This window comes from Amia ocellicauda, chromosome 17, assembly GCF_036373705.1.
Source record: "Amia ocellicauda isolate fAmiCal2 chromosome 17, fAmiCal2.hap1, whole genome shotgun sequence".
NCBI classification, from domain to species: domain Eukaryota; kingdom Metazoa; phylum Chordata; class Actinopteri; order Amiiformes; family Amiidae; genus Amia; species Amia ocellicauda.
The window spans coordinates 10,288,732-10,310,905 of record NC_089866.1 but is presented as its reverse complement, the minus strand read 5'-3'; the positions used below and the strand labels follow the sequence as shown (position 1 = coordinate 10,310,905).

At 42.1% G+C, this 22,174-nt stretch overlaps 1 protein-coding gene across 2 annotated transcripts; it reads left to right on the top strand.

The window, feature by feature from the left end:
• The first annotated feature begins 3,668 nt into the window (after positions 1-3,668).
• Positions 3,669-22,174, top strand: ccz1 (CCZ1 vacuolar protein trafficking and biogenesis associated). 2 transcript variants are annotated; one of them, XM_066689208.1, is made up of 17 exons: positions 3,669-3,716; positions 5,029-5,098; positions 5,260-5,356; positions 5,545-5,642; positions 6,203-6,296; positions 6,479-6,556; positions 6,818-6,865; positions 7,212-7,295; positions 8,579-8,754; positions 16,590-16,671; positions 16,996-17,057; positions 17,758-17,869; positions 18,411-18,444; positions 18,791-18,908; positions 20,303-20,461; positions 20,657-20,784; positions 21,575-22,174. In XM_066689208.1, the coding sequence occupies exons 2-17, from the start codon at positions 5,085-5,087 to the stop codon at positions 21,628-21,630; spliced, it is 1,440 nt and encodes a 479-aa protein (XP_066545305.1). In that variant the 5' UTR covers positions 3,669-3,716; positions 5,029-5,084; the 3' UTR covers positions 21,631-22,174. The 2 variants fall into 2 exon arrangements, with proteins under 2 accessions (XP_066545305.1, XP_066545304.1); XM_066689207.1 differs by having other exon boundaries at positions 3,712-3,825.

Below are 22,174 nucleotides of genomic sequence, written 5' to 3'. Positions count from 1 at the left end.
CATAAACTGAGCTATTAGATTTGTTCTAACATGGTTAGAAAATTAAACAACATGCAGATGTGGCACATTTCAGCCAAGGTCACGCTCCCAAAATAACAATTCTGATCCCTTTTTTTTGTTGATTTTCTTTGATCATGCAAAAAGGTTTCTAAAGCGGGGCCTGCAGACTCTACTGTCAGTTGTAAAGACGAGCCTATAACTTTTGGCTTTCACTCAGCAGAAATGCACCATCAAATTTTGCACATACACATGCTAAAACTAAGGTTGAATCCAGCACTAGGTGTCTTCTTTTAGCAAACAATATTTTCATTTTCTCCTCAATTTTTTTTTTTAATGAATTGATTTTGCTGCATGTTTTTTCCTGATGCTGGCGTTTCTAGAATGCCCCCCAAGCCGTGCCCCACCCCTTCCACACACATGGACACCCCCAGACAATTTTTTAAAATTTTTTATCCACATCCTTGCATTCCTGTAAATGTCACTGATGAACATGATGAATAAGTTCCACACCTGTAACAGCTATAGATCGCCCACAACCGTAAGGTAATGAATGCAATCACAACAGACTGTCCTGGACCTAATGATTGATTCCTTGCAAACATGACAGGAAAATGCTAAATTTAACAACACAGCTAATGGATGGCTTAAAACGAAAACAGAAACATACAAACCACAATCTGATAGCAACCTTGCATCATTTTCACTCTCTCTCTCACTCTCTCTGTCTGCTCTACTGGCATTTCCTGGTGTTTTACTGATGCCACGCACAGCGGCCAAGTCAAAGCCTGTGTTCAGGCTTGGAGGGCCATTAGTTATTAAAGCTGCCAAGTGTATCTGCTTACAGCTTCCATTCACATAAGCTACTGTGTCGTCTAGCCACAAGTCACAAGTCAGGCTGGGATTAGATTTATGCAACACCAAAGCCTGTTTGATTTCCCCCTCTCTCTCTTTTCTCAAGGTGGCACTAAAAGCCAAATCCAACCAGCTGCAAAACAAACAAACACACAAACCAAAAACATTTCCCCTTCAAGGAAATGTACAGGAAATTGAATAATTAAATTAAAAAAAACGCTGTGAGCTTTGTAGAGTCAGAGGTAGGTTTTAAAGCGAGCTACGTTAAAGATTTAGAGGCACAGCAGGGTGCCACAAAAGCCTGCCACATGGGCCGATGGTGTAAGGTTACAATCCAAAGGGCTACCCGATGCCTAAGGCAGCACGGCGGCATGGGGTTCAGTTTCTACAGAGTCAATTAGAGCAATGGGACTGAGACAGTGAGCTCAATGCCGGTTTCCCACCTGCCTGGCTTATTGATTTATGCAAAACTACTGCACATGTGAAATCACTGACCCTCTTCTACCCACATCACCTACCGCCCCGCTAGGTATGCGGACAGATGTGTAGCTGCAGTGCAGTGTTTTGTGCTTTAAGGAGCAGTAAGAGCGTGATTTACCAATGATATGATAACCGACAATTAACACAGCCAGTCTAAATATGGACACTGTAATACCAAGAGCACTCCTAAAAGGCTCCTTCTGGTAGGCTTAATCTTTCTAGGGCAACATTATCACCAGTACATATAATTATATTGTGGACAACAGTATATTGGCAGCATTGATAGAATTATGCCATATATCGCAAAACACGTTAACATCAAGTCTGGCAGTGTAACGCGGTTAAGACCAGGGGCATGTACATTTTGGACTGCCATTCCACTGATTCCAAATCTCCTGTGTCAGCTGGACACTTTACAGATTGATCTAGATATCATCATCAGCAGCAGCAGCAGTGGCAGCCTTTAGTAGGCCCCTGCTGGATGAAGGCCTCCCCACTTGTTTCAGCGTCTCCTTTCCTGGTCATGCCAACAAAGCTTCTTATTTTATCCTCCTATTTTGGCATATATAGCTTATTTTGTCAATCTTTGGTCTGTTATTCTTGCGATGTGTCTAACCCATAGCCATTTGATTTTTTTCCAATACTTTTCTTTGTTCTAAGATCCATTTTTTGTTCTTGTTGTAATTCCAAGCATGCATATTTCTATGCTCCTTTGTGTTGTTTCCACTTTCTGTGTCATTTTTTAGTTTAGTGACCAGGTTTCAGTGCCATAAGTGGGCACTGGTAGTCTGCATTGATCAAATACTTGTTTCTTCAAGCAAATGGGTGGATTTCCTTTCAATAGCATGGCAATTATCTAAACATACTTTTTCTAGTAGCTTTTGATCTACAATGTTCTTAGTTTTAACAATCGTGCTGAACATGATACAACTTTGTTGTGAAGTCCTTTTGAAAGCTCCTTGGTGCTCATGGTTGAGTCTTTGCTTTGGAATGCACTACCCAGCATAAGGAACTACAGGAACTGCTGAATTTATCCTAAAATCATGTAAATCACTACAGGCAGAGGCCACTTAACTTGGTGTGTGCTTGAATGTGAATGCTTACACCTGAACTAATTTAGGATTTGAGCTAATTTAGGATGGCTATTTTAAGGGTGGTGGACACTCATCCAACTAAGCTATTTCAGTTTTTATTTTTAATTAACTTTCTTCAAATTTCTAGAATATTTTTTCACTTGGAAGTTGTGGGGTAGGAAGTGTAGATAAACAAACAAACAAAAAACTTTTAATGCATTTTAATACCAGGCGATAAGGCATCAAAAGTTGAAAATTGTGAAAGAGGGTGAAGACTTTCTATAGATACTAGATAGATTGATAAATCTGGCACATAAGCCACAGCTACAGTCTCTCAAGTAATGTATAGGTCACGCAGCTTGTCTCTGCTCTGAGATGATCGCACCAGTTATTCATTTCACAGGAACGTTTAATAATCTATTAATCCCCTCCGGAGTCTGACCTTTGGGAGTTCGGAGAAACAAACCAATTATTAAACAATCTGCCATCTTTAGCACAACGCACAAGACAGGAGGATAAGATTACCTTTTTGTTTCTCCTTTATGTTACAATACAGATAGCTTACCTCCTCTAAGCCCCAGCCGTCTCCCTTTACCAGGTAGGGTAAAAGCCAGGTTTCGTGTGTCATCAGACATGCCTTCTGTTTACACAGACAGGAAAGCAAACGGTCATGGGCAAAAGCTCGCATCTAATGCCAACTAGGATATTTCCTAATGCCATACATGAAACTAACTCTCATCATTTTGGAAGCCAATAGAGGGTGTGACCTGTGATATCACTTTAGTGTCTAAACATACCAGCAACTTCATTCACTCAAGGCCTTCACTGGCATTCAAAGGAAAGTGTGACTTTTTATGAATAACTAATTATGAATTGTGTGTATGAGTAAATCTACATATAGACAGCGTTTCAGTAAATAGGCCTATATATAAAAACAACAGATAACCTATAAACAAAACTACCACAATATTTACCACAATACATTTAACGTTATAGATAAATAATTACAGTAAGTATCATTCCCCCATTGTGAATATTAAGAAAAGGAAGACATTAAGCATGTCGTTGTGTATATTTACGTTTGGCGCCTCGAAAACTCCACAACATTTTTACTATTACATTATTTGTTGTAACATTATTATAATAAGGTTTATTGTTTCAAATAAAGGTTTATTAAATTTTATTAAAATTGGTTTACACATATTTTCCTACAACGCACCTGCTGCTGATGTATTCGAGCTCGGCCTCAAGCGGAACCCTTCTTTCGGCATCACCCAGGACTGCCCGGGCCATTTTTACTGCCGCACTCAGGTACCCAGCTGTCAAAAAAGGAGGAAGGATGTGTTATTTTGTCGCTTGATTTGTATATATATATATATTTTTAAACACACCCGCTTGTTTACTTGATATGCCGTGAGAGGTAAGTTTCTTTATCGTGTCTTTTCGGATAGTTGGACTGTAAGGCTAAAAGAAATGACACACAAAGTGCAATCCTGTCAACTGCCAACATTATACTGACCGTGACCGAGAGGGGAATGGGGGGTTTCGGTAAACTGACTCTAATCATTTGCAGTAATAACACATCAGCTTTCTTTTGATTATTAAAACGAAATGACATAAATCATGTGCACATATAGCGAGAGACTCCGTCCTGTACTTAAACTCTGCCAAACAATCAACGTCAACTTGTTTGCATTTCTTTTGCAACCCGGCGCCCTGCTTATATCATTTTTAAAGTAGATCTCATTCATAGTATATCTCATCTCATTCATGAATGGTGAATAATGCGCTGCTTTAGCGAGCGACTCCTTGTTTTATCGCTAAAGCTACAATGTATTCAAAAGCGTCTACATTAGAAGATACAATGCACATGTGTGTTGTTTTTCTGTTTTCATCTTCAGAAGCGCGTTTTGATTATTATATGCGGATGTGATCGCGTAGGTCCGTATGACTTCTTGTCACACATTGCACTGGGTTTTCTCAGTCTGGTGACTTCCATTCATTGTGAACTGTCTCGTCGCAAAGTAAAGCCTTGAGCGAGTAAATGCAGGACCCTATCAGTTTCAGTGACTTTCCAACGTAGCTTTGGCTGCGGCATATTAAACCTATAGTATTAAACCGGCAGGACTATAGACGCCGTCGTTAATGTGTCTTTATCTGGTGTGATGTGATTTCAAAGAGCGACAAATTGTGTTTTTTGAGTTCATCCAGTCATGTGCTCCAGTTAAAAGCCCTCAAGTGCTCTTCTAATGGCGAGAGGCCACTTCAGATTTGGTCGATTATATTGTGATTTAAAAAAAAAAAAACTATTCACAACAGCAGCTCTATTTATAGTGCTGATTCTAATATGTCAAATACTACTATTAATCATAAATCATAATTTAATCCTATCTGCAGGATGTTGTCCTAAACAACAATAGAAAATTAAAGCCACATTCTGCTATAGTATAAAGGATAACAAATTGGCGTTGGGAGCTTGAAGTTGTCTGCGTTTTTATCCTGGTTGCATGAATTCCAACTACCATTCTTACTACCTTAGACCTCCAGCTGTTAATGGGGACAGTAACTGGTTTGGCCCTGTACATAATGGTTGATTTGTCTATTGTCCTCTTTACATCCACAGTCACAAGGCATGCCCACCAGGATTAGAGCAAGTAAAAACTGCAGAAGACCACACTAATGCTGATGATCAGGTACGGATAATCGCTGACAGTGCGTATGAGAGGGCAAAAAATGCACAGCCAGATCATTCGATTCAGTGTTAAGAAAGTTAACAAAGGCTCGCACAGAGTGGAAAGCGATGCCGCAGCCATCCCTTGTTATATATTTGCATATTTGTTTCCTTTTATCGCAGTCCAAGAATGGCCACAGGGATTCAAGAGAAACAGTATGCGCCGACACTGTTGAATTTTTTTGTCTACAACCCGAAATTCGGTTCCCGGGAAGGAGAGGTGGGTTTTTATCTTTTACTGTGCAATAATAATAGTAATGAATCTGTTTTAGGAAAAGTGTGTGCACTTTGAAAAAGTATGTTCCAGATCTAAAAATGTATTCAAAGTGCTGCATGTGGAGTATTCTATAGACTTAGATGTAGCTTTTTTGGTGTATGTTCCCACTCTGCATTGCCTGTTCTTTGCAGGAAGAAAAGAAGATCCTATTTTACCACCCCAGCGAGGTGGAGAAGAATGAGAAAATCCGCAACGTGGGGCTGTGTGAAGCCATCGTACAGTTTACAAGGTATCCCAGCTGCTCTCTGAGACATACCTACGCACGGCCTGTTGTTGTATGGTAATGCTGCTTCAAACAGTGTTGTGTGGTAGTGTCGCGTGTTGTAGCTTTGTTTAGTTCTAGAAAGCAGATTGTTCTGAAGGTGTTTGCAGAGGCGGAAAGTAACGCATTTAATTCAGGTGGAAAACTATTTCGCAAAGCAAACATTAAAAAGAAACTAGATGGAGCCAGAATGGATCACATTTCTGATCAATCCACCCGCCAAGTCCTGGTGCTTGATGGCAGGTGTCCATGCGTAGGAAGCAAGAAGCCTTTGAAAAACAACAAGTTGGCCATCACATACTGAGTTGGTCATTCCCATTCAGCAGGTGTTTTGAAGTTTTGTTTACATTCAAGCCAGTTTTTAATTCTGCATTGCAGGGAATATAGATGCCATTTAAAAAAGTAATTGTATTAAAAATAGATAATGGGCTGATTTTCACTAAGTTACCATGCTGGCATGTTGATTATTTTCCTCTGCATTTTCCCTTATTTGGGAGACTAACATTCTTCTGTGTGTTTTTTAACAGAACCTTCTGCCCCACGAAACCAGCCAAGTCTCTACACACCCAGAAGAACAGGCAGTTTTTCTACGAAGCCGAAGATAACTTCTGGATGGTTATGGTATGTTATTCAAACCACACGCTTTTGAAAAATCTGCAATAATGTGCAGAGTGATGTTCTTACCCTTTGGCTAGATTTGTTGTGGCCCAGTTTTAAACCAGAGCATTCCTATTCTTTGCTCTAAGTCTTATCATTTATCTGGAAGGGATTCGACCTCATCATCCCTTTGTGATCTCATCTAGGTGGTACGAAATCCAATGGTGGAGAAAACCAGCAAGGAGGGGAAGCCTACTGTGGAGTACCAGGAAGAAGAAATCCTTGTAAGTGTGTCATCGCTGTAATTAATTAAAATAGCTTAGCTCAATGGAAACCACAAAGGATTATAAACATAATGCATTTCTGATGCGTTAACCTGATATAATGACATTTTGAAAGTGGATTTGGTTTTGCTTTATCCTTTTGTTCTGTGTATACATACATCAGAATATTGTACCATGGTACCTTTCTATGCTGTTCGAGGGGGGTGGATTATTTGAAAACCAAGGGGAATTGATCTGAGATTGACCTGTGATTCTTTTCAGGACACTGTTTACGGGGCAGTATTACAGCAGTGCTACAACATGTACAAGGTGAGATTCATTAAAGACGTTGTATAGAGTGTTGTTTTAATGTAGAAACAGTGCTGTTTAAACTTTAGTTTGCTCAAAGCTTATTAGGTCACAAAAAGCTCCTTCATATGTTGCACCAGGATTAGCATGATTCTTTTTCCCAACTAATCTATAACTTGTAGGGGAAAAAAAACACTGGAAAACATGACAGAGAATTAACATTGGTTTATGCAAAGTGTGGTGATTTCACATTTGGCTGTTTTGCGCTTCGAAGCTGACATCCTGTATGTTAAAGCAGCAAAATACACAGACTTCTGTGTTCGGCTCCCAGTGAGCCTGGTTAGTAACAGCGCTGTCTTGTTCCCAGCTCTTCAACGGAACCTTTAGCCGATCGATGGAGGCCGGCGGAGTGGAGCTGCTCATACAGAGACTGGAGAAGTTCTTCTACAGGGTAGGAGACTTTTGAGCATGCTGTACAGCCTGCGATTGAGCAGGAGAGGAAAGGGGCAGGTAAACCACAGAGTTCAGTATCAGTTCATACAGAGGTTTCCAGACCTGCTTCTACAGGATCAAAGTCCCAGAATCGCTGACTGTGTAGAAGCTGGTCATGACTGTAAAGGGTATTTATGAGCAGTTGATATAATCCATGAAGTAGCACAAAGCTCAGGCCAGACCCAAACTAGCACACACTCCAAGACCAGAGTTGAAATAGCCTCAGATAACATGTGAGTCATTGGTCTAATGTCTACAAACAACTCAATTAATTCACTGTAATGCACAAAGTATCTTTTCAGCCCTATAATTTATATCTCACTAGTAGCTTGCAAAACCAGAGCACACCCGGGGATAGCCCTGTCGGACTAAAGGCCTTTTCTTTATACATGGTTCATTGAAATAACGGTGTTCAAATATGATTCCCACTACACTCCAGCTGCCCCCGGGAGGTGTGTATGTGTATATAGGCTGTCCTCGGCGGGTGAAAAGGGCAAGCAGGGGCTGGTTGTGCATTTTCACAGTCCAGGGATTGATTGGGACTACATTGTGTGGTGTGGATCTCGCCAGACGTTTTGTAAAAGGTTCAAGGCGAAGAAAAACAAGTGTCTCTAGTAATGCTGATCGGGGCAATGGAGTGTGTGTCTGTGTGTCTGTGTTTGTCTTGCTCAGAGCAGACACTTTTCATTTGGCTCGGGTTTCCATTGTTGACTAGCTGTGTCAAGCATGTCACTTTTAATCATTATCCTTCAGCAGAGCTGGCTAGGCCTTTGCTGCAGGTGTTGTTGGGAGGTTTACTTACTGGTTTGAATTATTTATTTGTAATTACGGGAATCCCCCAACCCCTTCCTTTCCCTTCATGATGAGGCCCAGAGCACTGCCTGCTCATACTGTTGCAGGCAGAGGTTCATGTCATGATCGCCCAGATAAAACCATTAACCCTTGTTGTATAAATGTGTGTTTGTGTGATGGTTAACCGAGGACAGGCAAGAGAGTTTAGTTGCTTTGTTTTAAGTCTCTCGCCTTGTCTTTCTAGTGTACAAGTGTAAGTCTGGCAAAAAAAATAAAAAATAATTGTATTTAATTCTGATCTGGGATTTTGACATTTCCTTTTAAAAAAAATAATAATAATCATTGCTATATAATACATTAGCAGTGATCAGTGTTTGAAAATAAATTATAAGTAATTGCAAGAATTTCACAGGGCTCTACTCATTGCTGTGTCTCCCTGTCCCCGTGCAGTATCTGCAAACACTACACCTCCAGTCCTGTGACTTGCTGGATGTCTTTGGGGGCATCAGTTTCTTCCCTCTGGACAAAATGACCTATCTGAAGATCCAGTCCTTTGTGAATAGGGTGGAGGAGAACCACAGCCTGATCAAGTACACTGCCTTCCTCTACAACGACCAGCTCATCTGGTAAGGCCCTGGGAGTGTCGTAGGGGGCGGGGGGTTGGTGGGGATCAGAGATCTGCATTCAGTGTCCAGAAGAGACACGCACAGGTATTGGACAGAAACCACAGCGGTGAATGTGTACAACAGACAGGCTGCAGACGATTACACAAAGTTGAAAGAAATTATACAAAGCCCGGTCATTCCCATCTGAGCGGCAAAATTAACCAAAACAAATCCTCAAACCTAATTCTCCATCTGTGAGAGTGAGAGTCTGGCCTGATGAATCTGCTTCGTAACCTTTCCAGGTGCAGTTCTCATTTTCACATTGATCACTTTTTGCGGGGAAGGAATTTTGTGAATTCCACCCCTAAGACTCCACATAAATAATTATAAGCCTCCTCTCACTAACAATGTTTCATACTGAAGCAGGCCTTAAATATCAGTGTGCCAAATATAGTTATCCCCTAACTACCACTATGCTATTCATGAGCATCCTTTAAGTACCAGTGTCTAAAATAATGATCCCCTAACTATGGGTGTAGTGTAGGGGAGGATCGTTTAAGTGTCAGTGTCGAAGATAATGATGTTGTGTGCTTTACATGAGCCTCCTGTAAGTATCGGTGCGTCTGATATAGTGTGAGTGGCACAGTGTCTGTGTCAGGATCAGACCTGCCTGCAAAAATAGCCGCACCCTCACAGGAGCAGGACGAGTGGCCAGCCCCAGCCACCTCCAGCTGCAGGTTGTCCTGGGTGCTCTTTAGTCGCAGAGGGGTGGTTAATCTGATTAGTGTTTACTTTGTCCTCTCTGGCTTGCAGCCCCCATTCATAAAATACACTCTGTAAGCTTATTTCTGTACTTTGCAACCTACCAGCTTTTTATTTTTGCCCTCTCAATTTTACTGTCCATCTCTCTTTTTAAAGTCTAAGTTAGCGTTCTGTTTGTTTGTTTGTTTGTTTTTTAAGTTGAGTTGTGAGAAAGACCGCACTGAATCCAAGCCCGTCTCAAGAGTTCCCATGGAAACACTTCCAGTTTACACAGCAATAAAAACAGCAGAAGAATTAGACAACGGAATAATAAGCATAGTGGGCTCTTATGACATCAGAGAGGGAGGGGTTATTATATTAAGAAAAGGTCCATGGAAAGAGATATATATACACACACACACACACACACACACACACAGACGGGTGACAAATTGAAGGAAAAACCAACATAAAGTGTTGGGCACCACGAGCTGCAAGAACAGCTTCAATGCTCTTGACACAGATTCTAGGAGTCTCTGGACTCTACTGGAGGGATGGAACGCCATTCTTCCAAAAGATATTCCCTTACTTGGTGTTTTGATGATGGAGGTGGAGAGCGCTGTCCAACATGTCGGTCCAAAATCTCCCATAGGTGTTCAAATGGGTTGAGATCTGATGTCTGCGAAGGCCATAGCACGGGGGTACTCGATAGGCGGACCGCGGTCCGGATCCGGACCCAGACGCAATACAATTTGGACCTAAGCCAAAATCAACATTATATAATTTGGTCATGATCCAAGCGAGTTTTCATTGGTGCGTGATTTCACGCCTATATTGTTTTCCTACTAGATGTGGTTTATCTATCTTCTGTGTCTGTCCAATCCAAAGATCCAATCAGGAGCTGTAATAACTGTAATCACCATGACAACTCACTCACTCGTTGGCCGCGCTGTGTGTGTGTGTGTGTGTGTGTGTGTGTGTGTGTGTGTGTGTGTGTGTGTGTCATTCGCAACGCAGGCGCTAATCCATCTGCGGTACTTCCTTGCTAGCGAAAATCATGGCGTGCTCAAACCCTGACAGAAAGAGAAAAGTCGATTCTGAAAATCGCGAATTTAAGACGGAGTGGACTGACAGTTATGCATTTGTGCTGCCGGTGGGGAGCACAAAACCAATGTGTTTAATTTGCAACGAGACGGTTGCCATTGTCAAGAGTGGTAACGTGAAACGTCATTATGACTCAAAGCACGGACACTTTGACCACAATTACCCGCTTAAATCTGAGGTAAGAGCCAGAAAAATCAAACGACTGCAATCATCATACCATGCAACATGCAGTGTAATAGTTAGATCAGCCACCCAACAAGAATGTGCAACTGAAGCTTCATTAAGAGTGGCATGGGTCTTAGGAAAGCACAAGAAACCATTCTCTGACTCGGAGATTGTGAAGGAATGCATGAATGAAATAGCAATTGCCCTGTTTGAGGGAACTCAAAAAGATGACATCATACAAAAAATAAACCAAATATCTTTGTCTGACTCCACTGCTGTAAAGCAAACTGAAGTCCTTGCTGAGGATTTGCTTGACCAAATGAAGTCTGCAATAAAAAAGGCTAAATGCATTTCATTGGCTTTGGATGAATCCACAGACAACACAGACAACGCACAACTTCTGGTGTTTGTCAGATTTTTTGATGAAGAGAAGGGAGAATTTTGTGAAGATGTGTTAGGCCTCACAGCCCTCCATGGACACACAAGAGGGGATGATATTTATGAAGCACTGATACAGATGTTGAGAGACAGAGAGATCGACCTGAAGCATGTTATTTCCATTGCTACTGATGGAGCTCCATGTATGACTGGAAGATAGAGGGGATTAGTGGCACGCTTTAGAGCTCATCACCCTGACCTAATAGCATATCATTGCATAATTCATCAGATGGTTTTGTGTGCCAGTCTTGAAGAAAAGTATGCAGAGGTCATGACAACAGTAATGAGACTTGTGAACTTTTTGAGGGCATCATCTGCTCTGCAGCATCGCTTGTTGCGCTCATTCCTAACAGAGGTGAATGCAGAATTTGATGATTTGCTCCTTCACAACAATGTCCGGTGGCTTAGTAAAGGCAAGGTACTGGAGCGCTTTTGGACATTACGGAAAGAGTTGGAAACCTTTCTGTTGGATCAGAAGAGTGCAAAAGCAAAACAATTTGTGGAATTTATGCAGAATGAAGAAAAAATGGAAATTGTTGCATTTTTATCTGACATTACCTCCCATCTCAATGATCTGAACATGAAGCTCCAGGGCAAAAATAACACAGTGTGTAACCTCACATCAGCTGTCTGTGCCTTTCAGAAGAAACTGGAGCTGTTCAAGTGTGACTTACAGCAGGACCTGCTTCACTTCCCAAAGCTTTTAAATCAAACAGCAGGAACACATCATCATCACAATCATGCTGAATTCCTGGACAAGCTGATAAAAAATTTCCAAACTCGCTTTGGAGATTTCCCTCTGGGAAAACAAGTCTTACTATGCATGGAAAATCCATTCCTTGTCAAAAACATCGCAGAATTTTCAACTGAAGCCCTGAAAATCTGCCCATGGGCTAGTGCTGCTTCTCTTCAATCAGAGCTAATTGAGCTTCAGGAAAACCTTGCACTGCAGGAGTCTCTCTGTGACCCTACCACCTTCTGGACTAAGATGGTCCCTGCAGCAGGTGGCCCTTCAAATTCTCACCATGTTTCCCTCAACATATTGTTGTGAGTCTGCCTTTTCAACCATGAATATGGTGAAAAACAAATACAGGAGCACCCTCAGTAATGAACACTTACATCAGTGCCTCCGCCTGGCCCTCACACCTTTTATGCCCAAGTTTAAAGAGCTGGTGGCACAAAAAAAGTGTCACTTTTCACACTAATAAGGCCAGACCACGTCACCTTTTGTACATAGTTTGAACGTTTTGTGGGATTTACCACCTTTTTTGTTGGAGTTCTGTTTTTGGATTTTGACTATCACTGTTCCGGACCCTGGACACAAGGAAAATTTGGTGAGTGGACCTTTTAGGTTTCTAATTGAATACCCCTGCCATAGCATATGATTCACATTATTTCCATACTCCTCAAACCATTCAGTAAGCCCTCGTTCCCTGTGGATGGGGGCATTGTCATCCTGAAAGAGACCACTCCCATCAGGATAGAAATGTGTCACCATAGGCTAAAGGTGATAACTCAGAATAACTTCGTAATGATTTGCAGTGACCCTTTCCTCTAAGGGGACAAGTGGACCCAAACCATGCCAGGAAAATGCCCCCCACAGCATAACAGAGCCCCTGGACCCCCTCACTGTAGGGGTCAAGCAGTCAGGCCTGTACCATTCTCTTGGTGTCGCCACCAGGTGTCCTTTAATTTGTCAACCGTCTGTATACAGTGAGGGAAAAAAGTATTTCATCCCCTGTTGATTTTGTACGTTTGCCCACTGACAAAGAAATTATCAGTCTATAATTTTAATGGTAGGTGTATTTTAACAGTGAGAGACAGAATAACAAAAAAATCCAGAAAAACGCATTTCAAAAAAGTTATAAATTGATTTGCATGTTAATGAGGGAAATAAGTATTTGACCCCTTCGACTTAGTACTTGGTGGCAAAACCCTCGTTGGCAATCACAGAGGTCAGACGTTTCTTGTAGTTGGCTACCAGGTTTGCACACATCTCAGGAGGGATTTTGTCCCACTCCTCTTTGCAGATCCAAGTCATTAAGGTTGCGAGGCTGACGTTTGGCAACTCGAACCTTCAGCTCCCTCCACAGATTTTCTATGGGATTAAGGTCTGGAGACTGGCTAGGCCACCCCAGGACCTTAATGTGCTTCTTCTTGAGAAACTCCTTTGTTGCCTTGGCTGTGTGTTTTGGGTCATTGTCATGCTGGAATACCCATCCACGACCCATTTTCAATGCCCTGGCTGAGGGAAGGAGGTTCTCACCCAAGATTTGATGGTACATGGCCCTGTCCATCGTCCCTTTGATGCGGTGCAGTTGTCCTGTCCCCTTAACAGAAAAACACCCCCAAAGCATAATGTTTCCACCTCCATGTTTGACGGTGGGGATGGTGTTCTTGGGGTCATTCCTCCTCCTCCAAACACGGCGAGTTGAGTTGATGCCAAAGAGCTCGATTTTTGGTCTCATCTGACCACAACACTTTTACCCAGTTCTCCTCTGAATCATTCAGATGTTCATTGGCAAACTTCAGACGGGCCTGTACATGTGCTTTCTTGAGCAGGGGGACCTTGCGGGCACTGCAGGATTTCAGTCCTTCACGGCGTAGTGTGTTACCAATTGTTTTCTTGGTGACTATGGTCCCAGCTGCCTAGAGATCATTAACAAGATCCTCCCGTGTAGTTCTGGGCTGATTCCTCACCGTTCTCATGATCATTGAAACTCCATGAGGGAAGATCTTGCATGGAGCCCCAGACCGAGGGAGACTGACAGTTATTTTGTGTTTCTTCCATTTGCGAATAATTGCACCAACTGTTGTCACCTTCTCACCAAGCTGCTTGGCGATAGTCTTGTATCCCATTCCAGCCTTGTGTAGGTCTACAATCTTGTCCCTGAGATCCTTGGACAGCTCTTTGGTCTTGGCCATGGTGGAGAGTTTGGAATCTGATTGATTGATTGCTCTGTGGACAGGTGTCTTTTATACAGGTAACGAGCTGAGATTAGGAGCACTCCCTTTAAGAGAGTGCTCCTAATCTCAGCTCGTTACCTGTATAAAAGACACCTGGGAGCCAGAAATCATGCTGATTGATAGGGGATCAAATACTTATTTCCCTCATTAACATGCAAATCAATTTATAACTTTTTTGAAATGCGTTTTTCTGGATTTTTTTGTTATTGTGTCTCTCACTGTTAAAATACACCTACCATTAAAATTATAGACTGATCATTTCTTTGTCAGTGGGGAAACGTACAAAATCAGCAGGGGATCAAATACTTTTTTCCCTCACTGTATATATACACCGATCAGCCATAACATTATGACCACCTGCCTAATATTGTGTAGGTCCCAAAACAGCCCTGACCCGTTGAGGCATGGACACTAGACCTCTGAAGGTGTGCTGTGGTATCTGGCACCAAGACGTTAGCAGCAGATCCTTTAAGTCCTGTAAGTTGCGAGGTGGGGCCTCCATGGACCGGACTTGTTTGTCCAGCACATCCCACAGAATGCTCGATTGGATTGAGATCTGGGGAATTTGGAGGCCAAGTCAACACCTTGAACTCATGATTCATCAGACCAGGCCACCTTCTTCCATTGCTCCATGGTCCAGTTCTGATGCTCACGTGCCCATTGTAGGTGCTTTCGGCAGTGGACAGGGGTCAGCATGGGCACCCTGACTGGTCTGCGGCTACGCAGCCCCATACGCAACAAACTGCGATGCACTGTGTGTTCTGACACCTATCAGAACCGCTTTTCCTTCCTTGGACCACTTTTGATAGGTACTGACCACTGCAGACCGGGAACACCCCACAAGAGCTGCAGTTTTGGAGATGCTCTGACCCAGTCGTCTAGCCATCACAATTTGGCCCTTGTCAAAGTCGCTCAGATCCTTACGCTTGACCATTTTTCCTGCTTCTAACACATCAATTTTGAAGACAAAATGTTCACTTGCTGCCTAATATATCCCACCCACTGACAGGTACCATGATAACGAGATTATCAGTGTTATTCACTTCACCTGTCAGTGGTCATAGTGTTATGGCTGATCGGTGTATATCAGCACTGCCCAAGTCCAATTATCACCCGTTAAGCGTGGTTTGGTTAAGATAAGCGTCATATAACAATTTACACCTGTGAAACCAATGCCCAGATTATGCCGAATCGCTGTAATTGAAACCCACCCAGGGCGTCTTGGCTGTGGTTGATTCTCAGCAGTGTTTACTGATGTGTTATAGCCGCCCCCTATGCCCATCTCCCCCCACAGCCAAGGCTCCGTTCAGGGGATACAGCCAGAAGACAAGTTTCTGCTCGTCACTTAAGCCCTCCTGTACGTCTCTAGTGTGTGGGGGGGTTGCATAGTCTTGCTCTGGTTAGACACAGTGAGAAGTGCATGTCTATGCATTACTGGGTGCGTTTCCAGACTGAATGATGTCTGCCGTGGTGCTGATGCAAGGCCCCAGTTCAGTTGGAATTACCCATTGTGTTAAGTGGAAAACCTCCATTCACATCACTCACCTCTCACTTGCTGCAGATTAATGTTCACTGCCACGCTGTGTTTTACTGAAATTGCATTTGTTAAAGCCAGACACAAAACACACATTTGGGTCTTGCCCTGATCATTTTCTGAATACAGTCCTATAGACACAGACAGACTCCAGTGTGCATCAAGATTCCTCCCAGATCTTTTCTGTGGATTTCTGGTGGGAGGTGTGTTTAACAACTGATGGGTGTTTACATCACCAGTTACAGTAAATATTATCGGTTTTCCAAGGTTCTTGTTTGAGTATGACTATGCAGTGTGAGTAAAATTCACCCACTGGAGGTTGAGCCAGTATTGAGTCTGTTGACGGCTTGTGGACAGTGAGTGAACGAGTAGAAATGAATGTGTTGTCCAGTGTCTAGTCTACCTAGCCTTTGACCCATTTACAGCACCGTGACGCTCTCCTCAGGTCAAACATGGCCAGGCCTCTCATTTCATACAGGACCTTAATCAGTGGACAGATCTGTCTGAAACTTAAATAAACCTTGTGAAAACTCAACACAAATGCACAGTTATTGCTTTTTCATCAGTGTTGACCTGTTGATTGTAAAGAGGGGGGACAGCTTATACATTTTGAAATGATCATGTAAAATGAAAAAAAAAAAAAAAATCTGCCATAGTGTTGCCATTACTGTTTTTACAAAAAATGTGTCCAAAACACACCAATTCAAAATATAAAGTTATTGATCAAAATCCCTTGACAGAAATGAAAAGGGTAAAATGATAAAACACTGGGAGACTTCCAAGTGCTGACCACAGAATGTGCCCAGTGTTTATGTAGCAGATGTATCGGTTGACTGTGACTGTGCTGAGTAAAACTGCCACAGGAAAAAACATTCTTAGGAACGCTGTCCTTTTTGTGTCCCATCAGGAGTGGGCTGGAACAAGACGACATGAGGATATTGTATAAGTACCTGACGACATCTTTGTTTCCTCGACACTCTGAGCCTGAGGTGAGCAAGCCCTATGGCAAGGCACTTGAAACATTGTAAAACATAAAACATATTTTGCAAACCTATGCTTTTTCATAACTGGGAAAGTGAATGGGTTACTCATCCAAAAATAATAATATATCTTTTACTATCTTACAAAGGGTTAAAAAAAAAAAAAGGCAGTGAGTATAATGGTTTTCCTCTTGGCATGGCATTTAGAAATGAAAACTCTTGGCACAACCAGGCAAACTGCACACAGGCCCTGTCAAAGACCAACTGTGTGTGTGTGATTTACACACAATGCACTGTACAAGTAACACAGCTCTCCCGTTGTTTGTGGCCCAGCTGGCTGGAAGAGACTCCCCCATGAGGCCCGAAGTGGCTGGAAACCTGCTGCACTATGGAAGGTACAGTTCCCATCTCAAAGCCATGTCCTCACATCCACTGAACACTAGATTGTTTGCTCAATGAAAGGAGAATAATGGCATCCAGGGTCTGGGCTGAACCCCTGCTGGTCTAGTAAAATGTAGGAAATGACAGAGAGAGGAAAAAAATGATGAAAAGCTAAAATGCAGCAGGGAAGAGTGACAGGATCAAATAAGCTTCCTTTCATATTTTGTGGAGATTGTCATTGCTTTATATTGGTTTAATTTGTACTGATTGTAATCTTCTTATGAGATGATTTTCAGGCGAGCCTGCGATCTCCATTTTGCCCTTATCGTGTGTGCACATCTTTAGAATCCCTGAAAAGGGGAAACTGAGTGACATTGGACTGAAGACTAGCACATGAATATCGAATATCATATTCCTCTGCCATTAAAAATGACTACTCAGTGACCAAAAAAAACATGTGGAAGGTCATTAGAGACATAGGCCCTGGTCTCTGTGGAGCCTTAAATACCTGAAGCATCCATGATAAGCGGGGACAGTGCACAGACCAGGCCCCTGATGACCTAATATGTCAGGCAGCTGATCTGGCCCAAGGTCAGGGGAGCGATGTGGGTTAAAAGGACTTAGAGAAATAGTTAGCTATAGACAGGTGTAGGGCGAGAGCAAGTAATTATGTGTAATTATGTGCATTGATTGCTGTGCTTTGCATTCATACAGATTTCTGACAGGACCATCCAACTTAAAAGACCCTGAGGCAAAATTTAGATTTCCCAAAATATTTGTGAACACGGAGGAGAGTTATGAAGAACTGCACTTGATAGTTTACAAGGTAAGCCAAACAATAAATATTGGTAAAAAATGAATTTTTACTACAGAAACTGAACGAATGCATAAGTCTGCAATCTGTGGTTTCTTTGTGATCTGCACGGACACTGATAAGTTGGTAAAGAAACTGAAACATGGGTTTATGAGCAGCTCACTGCTCTGCTGATGAGTCCTCATCGGGTTTTAGTCTTGCTACTGTCTGATTTATGAAGACTGATATCTTCTTCACAGTTTTCTCATGACTTATAATAAGATTGCCTTAAGACAGTGTAAAGATTATAGTAAAGATTAACCCCTCAATGCCTACGATCCTGTGCATCAGCAAAGCTGCAGAAAGACAGTGTGAGGTCCTTCTTTGCATGTGTTGTAGACTCTGTTGCTCAGTGCTTCTCTGTATCTGAAACTGCAGTAGGAAAATGGTTACATTGTACCCCTAGACCCCATCTACACATCCATAACCAGAAGAGCATTATTTGCTGATATTTAAATGAATAATTAGACATTAAGTGGTTTGTGAGCTCTGACGCTGCTCCTGTCTATTACAGGCCATGAGTGCGGCCGTGTGCTTTATGATCAGTGGTAAGTTTCTCCGAGTTTTTCTGAACCTAATGCTCCAAATAATCGAACAAAAAGAGTGATGTAGGATGTGTTTTTCAAGGAGATGTCCTTCATATACTTTAGATTGAAATATCTGTATACTTTACACACAATATGTATTTTTAATAACTTATTTTTGTATATTATTCATAATTGTGGACACACTCAGCCATCTTACTGGTTATCCACAGAGCGGACAGTTTTTCCACAGTAGAAAATAAGGGCCCAAGATATGTGTTGCCTGTGTGTATTTTTTTGTACACATCAAATTCTACAGAAATTAGGCTGTCTCTCACATTCCCTGGACTTGTGCTGTTGTTGTCTGCAGCGTCCGTGGAGCTGACCAGAGAGTTCTGCGAGCAGCTGGATGGTCTGGTCGGCCCCCAGCTCACCCTGCTGGCATCGGACATCTGTGAGCAGTACAACATCAACCGCAGGATATCCGGGTCAGTGGTGCGCCTCTTCACCCCATCCGCCCCTCTGTTACACTCGCAGTAGAGCAAGATCATGTGAGCTTCAGCTGAGAGCGTCCACAGTTTCCCCTTCATAAGACCAAAAGGATTCTTCTTTCTGTGTCAAGGTCTAGATTACTGTGTGTGCAATGTGTAATTTAATTACAATTTACATTCCAGGCCTAAGTGTTTAAAATAAAATGCACAAAGGGCTAGTTCACCCTGCCTAATCTGGAGGCTTGCTGGCTTGGGACTGAGTGGGCAGTCCATCTGGGCATGCGGTGGGGCCCGAATATGAGAAGCTCAGATCCCAGCAGATACTCCATTTAACAGAGTGTCGGGGATTAGCCGAGTGTAATTTAAATCGCGCTCCCAAGTCGATCCTGATGGGCAATTTTAATCATCCGCTGCGGGAATGAGCTAAATAAGTAATGTTTGCCAAGATTCTTTTGTTGGGAGTCGCAATTATGGGGCTGCGGGGGGGAAGATGCAGACGCAGCAATTTAGTCGGAACGTCTTGTGTTTGCTGCAGGCGGCTCAATTATTGATGCCTTTTGTTTGGTGGTCACTAAAACTAGTAGTTAGAACAGTGTCAGGCTCACCTTACTGATTAAGTCCGTCTGAAACTTTAATGTACATGCCATCTTCCTTTTGATAACAAACTGATAATGCTGCCCCTGCTCCCATCAGGAGGGGGAATAAGGTGACAAATGAAAGCATGATGAGACTTCTACAGCCTGCTGGCTCTGTGGTCTCCTGTGACGTAATGTGCAGGCTTTGCATTTAATTTCCTTCGTTTATACATTTCTTTTTAATCTTACGGGGTGCAAGTCATCTGATAGCGGTGGATCAGGGTGAATGTCATAAAAGTTTCAGTGGCTGCATTCGAATCAAGGCACCGATTGTTGCCGTAGCAGCCGCAGCTCATTCATTATGTAATGTCAGACACCACTTCCACAGCTTGCAAAAAGTTTGTTTACTTGTTCCTTAGTGACAAGTCATATAAAATGTTATCCAAGTAATCTACTGATGTTTACACTTCTACACTTAAGATTTGATCTTGATGTGCATAATACCTAATTGTTGAGTGCTAAGTTTTACAAACTGCTTCATCTACAGCTGGAAGGAAAACACCTAAAGTGCTAAATTTTGATACCCAAGAGGAAGGGCTTAAAAGTGAGCTAGATTGAAGTTCACCACAAGAGCAGTAGAAATATCAATTCAATTCACTTGTTCTTTGAGGAATGAAGACTGTTGTGCTTTGAAACTTCAGTTGATTCCAAACAGCCAGAGGCTTAGTAATAGACGTAGACTGCCCTGGCACAGCGAGGTGCGCTGGAGGTATGGAAAATGCTGTGCTGAGCTGTTGGCGTGTCCTTTGCATGCAGGCCAGAGAAGGAGCCCCAGTTCAAGTTCATCTACTTCAACCACATGAACCTGGCCGAGAAGAGCACCATCCACATGCGTAAGACCGCAAGCGTGTCCCTCACCTCCGTGCACCCCGACCTCATGAAGATCCTCGGAGACATCAACACCGACTTCGCCCGGTAGGCACAGAGACTGCTCGACTGAGATGATTGGCTGCTGTATCGGGATTGTTCTGCACAGTTGAGGGCCGTCATCTCTGTCAAGTGGTTCAGTTCAAAATATAGAACTGTGAGAGGTGGGAGTTGTCTTTTAAACCACTGAATTGTTTATCAGAGCTCATTGTTATTCATGTTTATTGCTGTCCTGTTGCTCAGGGTCGATGAGGATGAGGAGATCATTGTAAAGGCGATGACTGACTACTGGGTTGTGGGCAAGAAGTCTGACCAGAGAGAACTGTATGTCATTCTGAATCAGAAAAATGCCAACTTAATTGAAGTCAATGGTGAGTAATGGTCATTCATAGCTATATAACTTTTTCCTTCTACTTAACAATGTCACACTCCAGTTACTTAATTTCAATGCTTCAGCAAGGGGAACATGCTGTTCATGATTATTCATAAACATTGAAATGTACGGCTTAACCGGTTCTTCAGAACATTGTCTATCCGCTTCTGAAAAAAAGTCAACTGAAAGAAAACAAGGCAGCTAGAAATATACAATAAACCAAGTTCAGTAGAAAATGACATCTGTGTGGCAGAATGGAACTTCCTGCAGCCTATAGGAATTTTAATTAAGTACATTATCTGATCGCGCTGTAATTGGCAAAATATGAACAATAAACACTCCCACACGCTGTACACAGCAGGCCTCACGTTATTGTAAAGAAAGCTAACGTATGTTCAATTAAATACACTGTGCCGCAGTGTTTCTTGTTTATTTAATTGAGAGTGCCGGCACATGCAGAGATTCGGGTGGGAGATGATTTAATTTTGTTCTGCTTGGTTCCCCTTGTGGCTCTTGGTCACGCATGGCTTGGAAAGCCAGTGAAGAGAGCTGCTGCAGCCAGACAGATTACATCAGGTTTCAGTTTCTGTTTAACACCATGCCCTGCCACCAGATCCCAACATTACCTAACAGGGCTTAAAAGGAAACGAAACGAGCAGCTTTAAAAGACCTCTGAACTGTGAATAATTGAATGCAGACAAACTTGCTCATCCTGTTCATATTGGAAACCAGACGTTTGTGTTTTGCTTTTCAGTTACTAATTGTTTTTTCTTCTGCTGTTTCAACAGAAGAAGTGAAGAGACTCTGTGCTACACAATTCAATAATATTTTCTTTTTGGATTGAAAAGGGGAAGTATGATTGAAGCAGATGACTTTAAAGATTTATGGACTATGTTTCTACTACACTGTTTAAAAACTGTCACTTATGCTGATTACTAATGACAGCATAATTTGTAATGCAATAATTGCATTGTAAAAAATAATTCAGTTGTGTAATTTTTCACATCATGCAACTTTTAGAGTTTTATTTATCCAGTAAATTGGCTTTCATTCCTGTAATTAAATGTAATATCAAGATTTTACTGTAAATTAAATATTAGCTTCCATTTTTTTATTTTCAAAAATAAATGTATATACCGTATATAAATATATATTGGTGGCTTGAAAAGGTTATAATGAATTATTTGTGAACGTTTTTTGTTTGTTAGTTTGTTTGTTTGTTTTTTTAAGATCACAAAATTACCTAAAATGCAGGACATGCGTGACCCTTCTCTTTCTTTGGATATTTCTTTATGTCCTGGGTTAGTGGGTATGCCATCATGTCAGCTGTGTCTGCTTTGGAAACAACCACCTGTACTTTAAATAAAAAGAGACCTAATTTTCATTCA

Coding starts and splice junctions, on each gene's coding strand:
- ccz1 (XM_066689208.1), top strand. Junction 5,357..5,544: donor TCGGTTCCCGGGAAGGAGAG/GTGGGTTTTTAT, acceptor TGTTCTTTGCAG/GAAGAAAAGAAGATCCTATT. Junction 18,909..20,302: donor ATCAACCGCAGGATATCCGG/GTCAGTGGTGCG, acceptor CTTTGCATGCAG/GCCAGAGAAGGAGCCCCAGT.